The sequence below is a fragment of the Canis lupus genome, chromosome 34 (assembly GCF_011100685.1).
Source record: "Canis lupus familiaris isolate Mischka breed German Shepherd chromosome 34, alternate assembly UU_Cfam_GSD_1.0, whole genome shotgun sequence".
NCBI classification, from domain to species: domain Eukaryota; kingdom Metazoa; phylum Chordata; class Mammalia; order Carnivora; family Canidae; genus Canis; species Canis lupus.
Genome location: NC_049255.1, coordinates 6,307,698 through 6,322,432, shown reverse-complemented (window position 1 = coordinate 6,322,432; position 14,735 = coordinate 6,307,698). Strand labels below are relative to the sequence as shown.

General features: G+C 48.9%; 1 protein-coding gene across 1 annotated transcript in view; it reads left to right on the top strand.

The window, feature by feature from the left end:
* ADCY2 (adenylate cyclase 2) overlaps positions 1 to 14,735 on the top strand; it is a 388,589-nt gene that overhangs the window by 355,057 nt on the left and 18,797 nt on the right. Inside the window, exons 20-22 of the mRNA XM_038583952.1 lie at positions 683 to 841; positions 10,546 to 10,692; positions 12,399 to 12,506. Coding sequence (XP_038439880.1) covers positions 683 to 841; positions 10,546 to 10,692; positions 12,399 to 12,506 — 414 coding nt within the window. The remainder of the gene's footprint in view (positions 1 to 682; positions 842 to 10,545; positions 10,693 to 12,398; positions 12,507 to 14,735) is intronic.

Genomic DNA, 14,735 nt, shown 5'->3' with positions numbered 1-14,735 from the left:
TACAACATTAATAACAGTTTTTAAAAACATTAAGTTTACATTATAAAGCATGAACACGTATGTTTTTACTAGCAGGCACCATCTTAATTAAATGATACCAGAATGAACTTTAGTGTAAATACAATATCATACTCTCAGTACAGTGCAATCCCAAATGAAACACACACACACACACACACACACACACACAATTTTCAGTGAATGCTGAATCACAGAATTTGGTGGCAGGGGAAAACTGATTTTCCAGTCGTAAGGCAAACTGTCACAAAGGAGCACCATTATTTTTAAATGCAAATTATCCAACAGGGCACTCTCTCCACTAATCTATTTCCCATTTTTCATTTATTCATTGTTTATATTCTGTTATGCCTCTTCTCAAAAGCCATCTTTTATTAACCTACTTTGCAAGAAGCTTCCATGTCATTTCCATCACAATCCCCTCCTCTGTCCTGTTCCTGAGGCTGGTTCTTTCCCCAACTTGCTTTTTTTGCAAATGCAGGTGAGGGTTTGGATGGGAGACATTTGGGGGGAGCAGCGGGCTTTGTAGGGAGGGTGACCGTTCTGTATGGGGGTTCTTTTTTTTCAGTGTTGTTTCATTCTTTTTGTTTTCTCTTTAAAACCTCCACTCTCTGGCAGGACAAGATGCCTATTGTTTCTTTACCTCTGTGTCCTCTTGTAACAGAATGAATATTACTGTAGGTTAGACTTCTTATGGAAGAACAAATTCAAAAAAGAACGGGAGGAGATAGAGACCATGGAGAACCTGAACCGTGTGCTGCTGGAGAACGTGCTGCCCGCACATGTGGCCGAGCATTTCCTGGCCCGGAGCCTGAAGAACGAGGTGGGGCGCCACGGGGCGGTGGGCTGGGGAGGGCCGGGAGGTCTGGCCATGACCTGGAGGCCTGTGGCCCTGCAAACACGGAGTGCTCCACATGTCCACTATCAGCCTGTGTTGGTCCATTTTTGAGAAGATACTGATTGATCACAGAGGCATCAGCTGAGGACAGTGGGTTAGCATCAACCCTGCACCTGTTAGCATGGCGTTTGTTCACAGTTCCTGGCTTTTCTTCCACCCATCCCATGAAGTTTTCAATGTGCAACGTGTGGCCCTGGGGTTCCCAATAAGTCACAAAAGGGGCCTCTCCCTGGTGTGAGGGCCATGTCCCTGACCAGCATGCAATAGAGGCCAAATCAAGAGGCATAATCACAGCAGTGAGCATCATTGCTCCCAGCTTCCCTGAGAGCCTTTAAAGGCCTTAGAATTTCAAAGAAAGGGCATAGACAGAATTTAGAAGTTATCCACACAAGAACGGGTCAAAGACTTGGGTCTGCTCGCTTGAATGGATAGAAATGGGGATTTCTTGGAGTCTCTGAGGGAACAGATACTTAACTAGAACTAGAAGGATGAGGGTGTCGTTTTAAAGTCGAAATGGCTTATGAAATCAGATGTCATGACGTTTCTTTCACGTTCCTGACTTACAAGAGTTGGCAGATGGATTTACAGTGGGAAACTCATGTCTGAGCACCCACTGTGTGCACAGGCCTGTGGTTGGCACCGTGGGTTTTCAGAGATGAGCTGCATTCCCCGTTTGGGGGAGGTCTTCAGCTGGGATCCTGGGAACTTACAGATGCATGAACTTGCTACTTGATAAGCCCAACCCCCCTGAGGCTAGAGTACGAAGCCATCTCAAGTGAGGAGGCTTGGAGCAGTATCTTCCTGTAGCATATTTCAATTTGACATTAGGTAGAAAGCGCCAGGCAGTGAGTGAGAAGCTGGACTTTATCGCTGGCTTCCTTCTGGAAGCATGCTGCACGTGGTGAGCCGGTCAGGGTCTCAGAGCAGGTCTGACTGACTGTGGACCGCTCGCTCCTCTGTATCTTCTCCTGCTGCTCTCTGCAGGAGGTAGGGTATTTGGCAGCCTATCTACCTGCTGGTCACAGATAATGAAATCACTGCATCTATTAAGAAGGAGCCATCTGCTTGCAGTAGCAACATAAAGCATCTTTATGTCGGTATGCCCAGCTATCAGTTCAGCTCATAAGGTCAGCATGTACCTAAGGTTCCCCCTGGCCTCTGGCCAGGCTGGTGCTGGGCCTGGAAGAGAGGTGAAAGAGACCGAGGTGGCCTTGCTGCCTGGAGGGGGTGGCATCCTCCTGTCTCCAGGCACTCTAGCAGCATAAATGTGGAAGCCCAGAGGGCCACCACTGTGGGGAAGTGGCTTCTGAAACTGAAAAGAAAGTACTAGAAACTGGCTGGGGGACGGAGGCCGGGGAGGAAAAGAGTGAGAATATTCTGGCTGCAAGAGGCTGCTTCTGGCCAGAAGCATGCCTGGTTCAAGCCCTGCAAAGGGCCCCCAGGGATCAGCCCTACACCTCGGAGACCCCTCCTCATGTCTCCTGACATCCCCCTGGGCCGGACCTGGGAAATCAGTGGATTCTCTGTTTCTCCTTCTCGGGCGGATTTATTCTAAGCAAATGTCTGAACATAGTTGCCTCTTTGGAGAGTATGAGAAACGGCAGGGTGGGCCTGGGAAGATACCCGGAGGTAGGTAGCGTGGACTTGAACCTAGACCACACCTGGACTCTGTCACATGAGCTTGACCCGCTGCATCTGCAGGCTGAGCCCACACCCCCCACTCATAAAAGGAGAATTGTGCCTGACTTTGCAGTTGCATTGGGTGGGATGTGGGACACGGCACATCGCATCACCCTGAGCGTCCCTCCAGATGAGGAGGGCATTTGTCAGGGCAAGACACAGAGTCCCATGTGCACTCGGGTGGGACGTAGCTGGCAGGGAAGGCAGCGCTAAAGCGGCAGTGCTGGCAGCTGACGTCCACTCATCTATTTCCTGAGTGGCCCTACTGCATGCCAGGTCATTACAACTCCCATGTGCTCCCGAGAGAGGGGGGCCTTTCTCTTCAAGTCTCATTGGTGCTGCCATTTTAAGAATTGAACACATGCAGGGTCTCCTGTAGGCTTCACCACCCAGGTGGGTCCCTGGGAAAGGACTGTAGTGGGGGCAGGGTGGCCCAGTGGGCTTAGGTCCTGACTCTGGTGCTCCCTCTCTGCGTGGGCATTTGGAGAACTCTTTAGGAACAAAGTAGGAATCATTTCGATAAGTGTGCTCTGTGCTTTATTTCCTCCTTTGTCAGACAAAGAAAGTGAATTCCTTGGGGGGCCTCATCCAAGGCGGCTTCATCCCTGTGTGCCCTTGGAGTAATCCCCAGCTCTAAAGGACAGCTCGTTTCTTCCTGCAGGAGACAGAGCCCGGACCCAGGCCTCCGGCAGCCCTGTAGGAAAATTAGCATGTGCTCCATTTCGGAGCCTTTCAAACTCCCTGCCACAGACCTCTCCAGGCTCAAGAGCCACAGACCCACGTTGGGGAGTCTTTGGTTTTCACTCAGGGTCCCGTGATCCCCACACATCATTAGCTGATTTTTCTCTAGCTGCTGATTTTGCTCAGGAGGGTGGAGCGATGCACACTGAATCTTAAACTGGGGGCATGGGACCAGTGAGACAGCCCATGACACCGTCGCTTCATTCTGCACAGCTGTGGGCTGCAAGGTGCTCTCATTTAGGCAGCCAACGCACATCTGCCCTTGGCTGTAACTTTCCGTGCTTTACTGCCAAGGTTTGTCAGTTAGGTTAAATATGGGGGAACTACACAAGCAGCCACTGTAAGTCTTGAGGATTAAAAACTTTCAGGGAACCCCCCCCCCTTCCCCACATAGGACACCATGCCATCAGAGCAGCCGGCCCTGTCTGCTCAAAGGCAGCATGCTGAGCAGGGCAGGTTTTGCTCTGCAGTTTCCGAAGATCAAACGGTGGGTGTAGGAGAGTCTGCTGGTTATGATCCTCCTGGGGACAATCCTGCATGCCAAACAGAGCTCGCGCGCAGGGCTGAACAAGAAAGAGAATCCCTAACCCACCGTCTAACAGTTCTGAGCACCCCCATCGTGAGTCTCAGTAAAGGAACTATTATGTTTTGGGGGGGGTTTCCCTCCCCAAAACTCCTACCAAGGTTACTAGAAGGAGACCTGTTTGAGTACACAAGCCATAGCAAAGCCCTGCCTGGTCCTTCTGACATCCTGACCTTGGCTGCCCACCTTTCCTGTCCCAGTCAGACCTGTCCTTGCCTGACCGTCCCCAGACAGAAGCAGCCCTTCCCCAGCTGGGCGAGGGATGATCCCGGCCTCAGCATCCCAGGCCAGCTGGGCCACTGCCGTGTGGCTTCTGCAGCTCAGCAGTGAGGGCACGTGTGCTGTGTGACAGCACAGATACTGTCCGGGATCTCGAGTGTCAGAGCCAAGTGGATGCCCCCTGCGTGAGCTCGCTCTCTCCCTAAGGCCTCCTGAGGAGCAGTTCCAGCTCTTGTGAGACGTGCGGTCCCTGGAGAGGGATCTTTCCTGCTGGATCCCCGACCAGGCATGACAGAGTGTGGCCGGCACTGGGGACAAGAGAGCCCTGCACCCAAGAGCAAGGCTGCTAGGAGGGGAGAGATGCTTGCCCCACCTGCCACGCATGGCTTTTCTGGGCCCCAGGCCAGCCTCCCATACCTGCTGGGCCCTGCTTGGTGGCTCAGAGCACAGGTCCGGTCCCAGCCTTGGCACTTCTGAGCTGTGGGCCCAGGCCTCCATCCTCTCAGAGGCTACAACTGATTTTAAAAGCAGTGATTCCTGCAAAGCTCTGGGAGCAGTGCCTGGCATGCAGACAATACTCAATTTTAGTTATCGTTTAAGCAAATATCTCAGATTTATGCAAAACTGAAGAATCACTGCCCACTGGAATTTATTAATAGCTTCAAGGAAGCCTTTTTCCCGCCCCCCCCACCTTTGCATGGCCCCAATGGGATGGAGAACAAACCCAATGTAATCACTTTGCCCTCCTATCCAGCAGCACCTCCTTCCCAGCTCATTTCTGGGGGGTGGGCCGAGCACCCATGCCTTCGGAATGCAGAGACCCAGGGTTACGTTTGGAATTTGGCGGGGACAGGAGCATGCCTTTCAGATCCACCACAAGCATTACCGAGGCATGATTTTCTGGAACAGTCCTTGGAAACATGACCAGGACTCACGTTAACAAAGAGCCTTCCAGCCCACCAGGAGGATGTTTGGAGGAATTGAACTTCCCTTCAGAAGTCGAAAATGATTTAATCACAGTAACAGTCCCTGAAAGCTTTGGTTTTGATGAAAACCTGTTTGCTCTGCCTGTGTTCCCGGCATGTGGGCAGAGCCCCTGCTTGGGTCTGCAGGCACCTCTTCCTTCCCTCGGGGCCTGAGTGTCGCTGCGCACTTCTGCAAGCTTCTCCATCGCCAGCTGCCTAGGGTGTTGACCAGATCTGGGCATCCGGCCATTCAGGCTTAGGGAGCGGGCCCTGTGTGCCTGGACCGGAGCCCTGGAAACTGCCGTGTGGTAGCAGGAGCGTTTCAAGAGGCCTCTTGAGCACACATCACAGCTAGCTTTCATCACTTGAAAAGCCGACGTTTTGACCCTTTGCCGAGTCGCCAGGTGGTCAGGATGGCGTGTGATTCTGAGCCAGGTAGCCTTGGTGCGGGAGAGCTGAGACTTGATCAAAACAGGACACAGATGTCACTGTGGGTATGCAGGGACTCACCAGGTGCGAGCCCCCGCCCCCGCCGCCTCCAGACAGACCCCTGAGCCAGGTTCCTTGTAGACTCAGGCTAGAATACCACCCGGCTTTCCAGAGCTGCTTTCTAATACTCCCCTGAATAAATTAGGCATTAGATGACAGTTGGGGACACAGGTGCTAAATGGTTAGCACATAGGTCAACTGGGGGGGCGCTGTGGGGATGGGAGGCCCTCCTGCTATAGAATGAATCAGTAGGAGAGAGCACTGATGTGGGAGTTTGGAAACTAAGTGCTCGTGGCAGTTCCAAACTTTTTCTAGGATACCAGGCAGACATGTCCACACCTGGGCCTGAGCAGCACCAATCACACTCTGTTCTCACGTTCTGTTTACTTGCTGTCTCTCCAACTAGACTCTGAGCTCCTTAGAGCACGCTTGTGTTGGTCATCTGAGGGTCCTTAACATGTGTCCTGAAGCCTAGCAGTCCCCCAGGAGGGAGGGGTGTGTGTGTGTGTGCCTGCGTGTATGCACACCAGATGCTAAAGTGAATTTCAGCCTGTGACACACACACAGGAGCTCCCATGGTCCAGAAGGGATGCAAAACCGTTTGCTCATTTACAAATGTCCTGCTTGAAAACTGGTTGCATGATCCTAGGCACTCCCCTTCTAGGAAGCATAGGAATGGGAGGAGACTGGAGGCCAGAAGAGGGGTGCTGGACAGAGCATAGTGAGAAGTCAGCCCCCTGGGGATCTTCCCTTCACCTCTGGCCTTCTCCACGGGCCAGAACCTAGCATGTCTACGCTTGGGGCACTGAGTGGTGTCCTGGGAAAACCCCTACCTCTGGGGGACACACAGGTGATAGGCAGGTCCCTGACCAGTGGAAACTGCAGAGGGTAGGGGCGGATTGAAATGTCTGGGCTGGGGCAGCCCGGGGGACTCAGGGGTTTAGCACCGCCTTCAGCCCAGGGCATGATCCTGGAGACCTGGGATTGAGTCCCACATCAGGCTCCCTGCATGGAGCCTGCTTCTCCCTCTGCCTGTGTCTCTGCCTCTGTCTCTCTGTTTCTCATGAGTAAATAAATAAATTAAAAACAAAAAAGTTTAGGGCAGCCCCGGTAGCGCAGCGGTTTAGCGCCGCCTACAGCCCAGGGCGTGATCCTGGAGACCCTGGATCGAGTCCCACATCGGGCTCTCTGTATGATGCCTGCTTCTCCCTCTGCCTGTGTCTCTGCCTCTCTCTCTGATTCTATGAATAAATAAATAAAATCTTAAAAAAAATAAAATAAAATGAAAGTTTAAAAAAATGAAATGTCTGGGCTGAGAGAGTTAGGGCTGCAGGTGGGGATGTAATGGGACTGTTGGGCCATGTGAGGGCAAAGGATGCTAAACATTGCTCAGGGACAGAGCAAGAGAAAGACAGTTGGCATAGGGTTCTCTGAGATTCTGCTTTACAGAACCACCTGGCGGGGTGAACAGGCCCCAGCAGAGAATAGCCAGAGAGCCTGGGGCAGAGAGTGGTCATGAGCAGGGCAGAGTGTACTGTCCACAGCAGGGGAACCTCAGGTGGGATGTTCACGGATGGTGGCAGCAGCAGGGAGTCTTCAAATAACCTATGGCAACATCCACCAGGTGTGAGTGCCAGGAGAGCATGATGCAGTCAGCGGAGCACTTTCCTGCTTTATCAGACACTCCTTTCTCTCCCTGTCCTGCACCCCTGGGTGTTTGGAAAGCCTGACTGAGCAAGTTGGGGAGGGTCAAAGTAGAAGTATGAGTAGAGCAAGTATAGAAGCCAGTCATGCCCCCTCCCTCACCCTGCAGACCTCCCCCACTGCAGCAGGCCTGTGCTGTGGAGGGAGAAGAGCCACACATTCAGCCAGGTTCCGAGTTTCAACAACTTGTTGGGCTGGACACTTTATTGACAAGAGGACTTGAAGTGACAGTGAAGTCATCCAAGAGTGACAGGAAGTCATGGAGTTGCCCCAAGTCTTTGTTCAAGGTTGGGTTGGGGAGGAGAAGCACTGGTCTCAGCAAACTAAAAGGGACAGTGAGCACAGAGATCCTGTTGTGTTGTGATTATTTTTTAATTACTTGAGCTTGTTTGGCAGAGTGGTTACATGTGAGTGGGTGTTGAAAGTTCATTTCTAAGCTCATTTCTAACTGCAAAGCTTGATGATCCCTTCTGGCAGCAGTGTGCCCAACAAGAGTCACCCATTCTAGACTTTGAATTCCAGAATCTCCTCAAAGGCTGCCCACTTGCCCTACCCCCATTGCCAGATCCTGTGGAAATATGAGACAAGCTCAGGTCATCAGCCAATCAATCAGCTTGTGGTCCTCTCTGACCCCAAGCCCAACCCAAAGACCTGAGGGAACCTTTCATGAGTTTAGGGTATGACTCTAAGCCCTGCACTTTTCACTGGCTCCAGAGAATTTACGAAGCTTGCCATTGGTGAAGTTTCCCTGTTCCTCAAGAATAGTCCTTGAGCCCTGAATCAGGGACTAGGGGACCAGAGATCCATGCTTATCCTTGTTTTTTCTCCAAAGGTTCCAGTTGGCTGATCTCTAGCGAGTGGGTGAGTGAGCAGTTTGCAGCCCAGCCCCCAGCAGCACTCACCACCTACAGAGTGCCTGACCAGGGCTCCAGATTTCAGTCCTATGACAGTCCTATGGCCCCTAGGCCAGCCGGGAACCTTGGTGTGTCACCCAGATCCTCTGACTTTCCATTTCCTCATTTAGCCTATGGTTCTTAACCAAGGCTGCACAGCAGAATAACCTGTGGACCTTTTCCAAAAGATGCACATGCTTGGAGCCAACCCCAGATGACATTTGGTCAGGAGGAGACCCACTGGGGAGAGTCCCATGCATTCCTATTTGAGGACAGCAGAATGAGATAATGTGTCAGACTCCTTTCAATAAATAGACTTTGTTCTATTAGATTCCAAACCAGTGTAGTTAAAAAGGACCCTCATCTAAACTATCAGTTGGTTCAGTCTTGCGTTTCATTGTCTCCCATTCCCTCACACCCTTAAAGACCTCAGGGGTGGGGGGAGAGAAACGTAATGTGACATGACCTGATTGGAAGCCCATACCAACCCTGAATCCAGGTGGCATGGCCTGCGGTCATCTGGAGATGCAAGTTGAAGTGTCAAGTGCAGTGTTCATAAGAGTGAACTCTGCATCAGACTTGGTAACTGCCCTCTGCCTTAGTCTCCTCTTCTGTACATTGAGAGTAATAGCACCAGTCAGAGGCTGGTAGTCAGGGTCAAGTTAATGCCTGTGGAGTGTTCAGAGGTGCCCTCCTGCCAGGCAGCAGGCGCCGAGTCAGTGCTGACCATTACCAGCCTTACTCTTGTCATCATCATTGGTCCCCAGACAGTCACCCTGGCCACTGTCAGCAGACAGTGGGGAGACGTAGGTACAGAAAACCTTTCCTTCTCTTGTCAGATGTGCTTCTTTTCCTGAGGAGTGGGGAAGTCAGGGAAATTTATATTTCTTTTTTAAAACTGGCATTTTTAACTAGAACAGGCTTCTAGGGGGTTCTCTCCCCTGGACACTCCAGCTTAGTCAGCATTACTAGAACATATGCTTGGTGGTCACATGTGCCACACGTTGTCTTCCCAGTTCTTCACAAAAACAACTTCTCAGAGAGACAAAGTACAGGTCTGTGCAATGAGCCAGCTCAACTGTATTGAGAGCCAAGTAGAAAAGAAGAACCTTGATACCATTGTTCATGTATTTTGTAAAGATTGTGACGCAGTAGCAGAAGGCATTACAGGGTGATTGGCCCTGAAAACAGGAAGCCGACATGAGTCTAGCTTTTCCAGGAAGTGGATGTGACCTTCCTTGGGTCACCATTGCCCTGATGTGTTTGTTATGAGACCTCAGGGGGAGAATGGTTCTTCTGAGAGGCCACAAACCTTGGAGCTACAGTGCTGTTGAAGTGCTCTCTCCCTGCCGAGGGATTCATCTGGGTGCCCAGGAGAGCGGAGCTCACTATAACATCCATGCAGAGTGGATTCCCTCACCCTACCAGGCACACAGGAAGCCCCAGCACCCGCATTCTTCCTCCACTTGGAGGTCGGCCATCTTGTCTAACAGAATGTTCCTCACATTCCCTGGTGGGGGGGTGTTTCCCACACCGTACTGCACCCACCATGGCACCTGGCCATCCTGCCCATGTCGTGCCACCTGAAGGCCCTGACGAGCCAGCACCAGTGGGAGGACAGCTCCTCACACCCATGACCAGCCCCTTTCTTTCTGAAACCATCATCAAACTTGGAGGTTGTATGTTGAAAACATTATGGAAACACCTTAAAGTTGCATTTAAAAGACATCATAATTTTACTCGTGTCTGTGGATGAAGAACTGCGAGCGTCTTTCTATTTAAAAAACAAAAGGCTATCTTGAATAGATAGTGTTGGTGTTTGATTCTGTATGAATAAGTTACCTGGGGAGTTGCACTGGTTCTTTCTGGTGTAATTATGAAGTACCTTGATGGGTTTCATCTCCTCCTTTCAGGAGACACTAAAGAATAAATGGCATAAATGCAAAGGATGTAGCCATAGAAGTAATTTTAGGCCAATATAGTAGTTTGGGAGATCATTTTATTTGCCTTCCATTGCTTAAAGAATGCTTCTTTCCTCAGCCAGAAGTCTGTGATCCCTTGTGATGGTCTAAGGTAGAGATCACAGAGATGTTTCACCAGAAGGACACTTCTGTTAGCTGGTAGTGGCCATGGAAGCACTGTGCTGAGGTCTCAGAGCCTGCATCCTGCTTCTCAGAAGCCTTCACTCGCCATCAATGGCCAGGGTCTAGAATGGGCTTTGGGCTGGCTAGGAGCAGGTGGATTGGGGTGCTGGGGGATTTCCTCACTGACTCTAGCATAAAGAAACACTTGCCCTAAGTGTGTATTTACTGAAAAGGTTTCCTGGTGCTCAGCTCTTCTTTTCCTCCTGGGCAGGACTTATACCACCAATCCTATGACTGTGTCTGCGTCATGTTTGCCTCCATTCCGGATTTCAAAGAATTCTACACAGAATCAGATGTGAACAAGGAGGGTTTGGAATGCCTTCGGCTCCTGAATGAGATCATCGCCGACTTTGATGATGTAGGTACTTGTAGCCCCCATCCAACGCTTCAGCGTTCTTATGGCCATTGCATTTAAAGTGAGTCCCATCTGGTGGCATGTCTTAGTCTTTTGGTGTAATTTGTGGTGGCCAACTAAAAATTAAAGCCTTTTGCTCTGTTACAGTACTTGACTAATTTTGGAACGATAGATTTTATTTGTGAGATAGTATGAGCCCTAGAAACAAGTACCAAAATCAGTATCAGTAAAATGGCTTTCCAGTGTGCTCATGAATTTTCTCAAAAAGCTTGATCTCCAAGGAAAACATGTGCTTATCTCTTGATATAAAAAGAGATAATGTATTTATCATAGTAGATTATTGGCATGTCTACCTTGGCGTATTCCAAGGTTAGATATCAGCTTGAACTGTGCGGGGATGATATGTTTTATTATTTAAAAAGCAGTATGTCTGAAGAATAATATATTTTAGAAGGGACAAAGTATATGTTTCAGAATTTGAAATGGGTGTCATTTTTCAATTTCCAAAATGCTGCCTACATAGAGAATAATGTGTTTTGTTTTCTGGTGAGAACAAACACACCTATGGTTTTAAGAATGTTGCTGCTATATCATTCTTATAAATATGAAGCAAAATATAGCAAAATTGACATATGTGAACATGGGTTATCATGATTCATGGAACTTTGAAATACAGAGATGAAATTATTCATGTGGTATGATGGTTACAGGCCAGCCTTCTAAATGTCTTGTATGACTTGTGCATTTCTCTGTTACCACCATTGTCATCATGAGGTTGACTCAAAACTTATGGTGAAGTAATGGCAACTAGAGATCCCTACCCATTTGCCAAATTCCTAGTGAGAACTGCAGACAGGAGCAGTGTTACAGCTGCTCCTCACTCAAATAAATGTTCCCCAGTACTGACAGGTGAGTGGCAGTGCTCTTTTGGGTTGGATTGGCTCATGGATATGTGGTGCAGGGATTTGCTAATCTACCTTAGACACTCTGGCATGGAATCTTGAAAGAAGCTCCTCAGAAAGCAGGAATAAGATGTTCCCAGTCTTCACTTGGTACCAATGTCCTCCTGAGCTGATAGGACCTTCCAGAGTTTTCTTCTCCTCTCTCTACCCCTTCTCTTTCCTACAGCGTCTGCTCTTATTTTTACCTGTTCTTCATCCCACTTCAAGTCCTAATGTATTTGATGGGGAAGAGGCCTGTAGGAAGCTGGTAACTGGTAATTGGGACAAGAAATATTCAGGTCAGAGCTGATGGGGGGAGCCATTCTAGATCATGATTCCTTTTACATCTAGAGCTCAGAGGCAAAAGCCAGTTCTTAGCACTGTAATTGGTCATAAATCACCTTCACCATGCAAGGAAGACCTCCCTCACTGAATCATACTTTTCTGTTTAGGCCTTTCAAACACAGAATTGGGAAATTTATTTGAGGCGATTGTCACTTGCATCATAATCTATCCTAGTTCCTTCACTAGCAGATTTTAAAAGGTAATTCATGTTAATTGGAAATATATCATTATACTGCACTGCCTTCCAAGGACACACTCTTTGTGGAATGTATAAAGTGTTCTTTCTCAACAAAGCCCAAGGTCAAAATGTGAATAAACAGTGGTTGAAATAAGTCATATTCCCATTACTGTGAACAAGAATTTGAGAGTGTCTTTAGAAAGTGCACGCAGTTGAGTAATAGAATGGTTGTCATTGCTTTACAGCTGCTGTCCAAGCCAAAATTCAGTGGAGTTGAAAAGATCAAGACCATTGGCAGCACATACATGGCAGCGACCGGTCTGAGCGCCGTGCCGAGCCAGGAGCATGCCCAGGTACAGATGTATCGGCCACACAATAGCACTCTGAGCCTCAGCTCCACCCATAGATCATCCCTGGAGTCAAAACGGCCACGCACTGCCTCATATACTCATACCATGTGTACAACCTAAAACCTCAGTGATCACAACCTTATGAAAAAAAGAGGAGAATTCCAGAGGCTTCTGAGGGTCTATCCACAGAACTCCTTTCTCGAGTCAACAGGGGTAGGAAAAAACAACCAATCTGGTAGCTGCTTGATACTAGATAAATATACAAGAAAGTAGAAGATTAGGGCTGTTTATTTTAGGATGACGCATTAAAAGATGGCTCCTGGCCTTTTGATTAAAAACAGTGTGGTCAAAAACCAAGCTGACCACCTAGAAATTAGATTGAAAAGTGGTTTGGGCAAAACTGAATGTCTTCATTCAATTAACTATAGTTTTGAAGGGGTTTTCTGTTGTGTTTTGCTTTTGTGTGTGTGCATGGGTGTATAGATATGCTTGTGTAGCTTGTGATTCAATGAAAAAGCTCCCCCGCCCCACACACACACACACTTCCTTTTAGGGCAGTGGGCTCCCTGATGGCACCAGTACAGGTTTGCTACAAGGCAGAGGTGGTGGGTGCAACTCAGAGGAACAGAACTTACCAGAGCACAGCTTGCTGTAGGCAGGCCGATTCCTCCCAAGAAAAGAAGGGCTGAACCCATATGCTCTGCTCCCTCTCCCACACCCACCTCCCACAGACTGGATGGAGTGAGAGAGGGACAGAGAAACAGCGTGCTAAACAGAGCTCCCTCTGCTCTTTTTCCTCAATATTCATGGGCAGAGACTGAAACGTCAACCATCTGACTCAAAGTTAATGCTAGCAGTTTTCCAAGTGAATGGGGCAATATGTATTCCATTTGCTCTTCTCCTTAGGTGTTTGCTTCCAAATTATTACTTTTTAATGGGTAGGCATTACTTTAGTAATAAGGAAAAGTAAAATAAGTGAGAAATAAAAGAAACCGTAGAAGAACCTTATCTTGGATTGTGAGCCGTGCCCTGAGGAGTCCTCTTGTTGCCAGAGGTAGAAGGAAGAACGTGTAGCCCTGTAGACATGGTATTGTGTATTTTTAATGGTTGGATTGGATTTTTATTAACAGAACATCCTAGAATTTGAAAAGCTATTGGAAAATTGTAAAATAGCAGTAGGAAAATGTATATAACATTATTTTAAGTCCCTTTTAAGTGCCATAATGATACCAAAAACAGAATGATGAGAATTTTATTTTCCAGGCTTTAATGAAAGCACATCTATACTTTTTGAGCACCTTTAAAGTTATGGGACAAGTTAGTCACTAAAGAAGTAACATAAAATCTTACATATGGGAAGGGACATTTCTCCTTTGGCCTCAGGCTGTGAGGTGTTGAGCACTTGCTGTCTCAGTCAGCCAGGGCCACCACAACAGAACACTGTGGGCTGAGGGGCTCAAAGAGGGCTCATTGGTTGTCTCATGGTTCTGGAGGCTGGAAGTCCCGGATGGGGTTCCTGCAGACTACAGGTGCTGGTGAACTCTCTTCTCGCTGGTCCATGGCCCCCTTCTTACTGTGTCCTCGCATGGTGGAGAGAGAGAAAAGATCTAGGTGGGGGGAGGGTTTTAAGGCTTCAAGATAGGAGTTTTGGTGGAGGAACGATTGATTCCACATACTTATATTTAAAATGTTGATATTTTAGTTCATTCTGGATTTTTCTGCTTTAATTTATATTTTCAAAATATTGCATTAGCATGTCATGTATCATGGTTGTCATGCTTTTTTGCTGCCTCCTGAAATTCTGTGCCTAAGGGGAGTCCCTTACTCACCTTGCCTAATCCCAGCTCTGCTTCTGAGGCCTCTCCAGCCAGTCTCCCCTACTAGGCCATTTAGGGCACTTGACCTGATCACGCCCACTCCAGACCTCAGGTCACCCATAGCCACCTACAGATTCCTTGGTGGAGCCCCAGAGCGGAGATTTTCAGAGGCGCCGCTGCCTGAAGACCCATTCAGCATCAGTGCATGGGTTGTGCTGTCCCCCATTGTCCCCGAAGGCCTCGTGTGTCTGTGTGTCCTTCCTGTCAGACTCTGTCTCCTCCAGACCCATTCCTCAGGGTCTGTCCCTTCCCACGGGCACGCCCTGTGGCCTGAGAGGCCTCGTCCACCGCCTTCGCTCTGCACCTCCGCCTCCTCACCAACACCCACACCAGAAACCCCACTCTTGAAGATCAA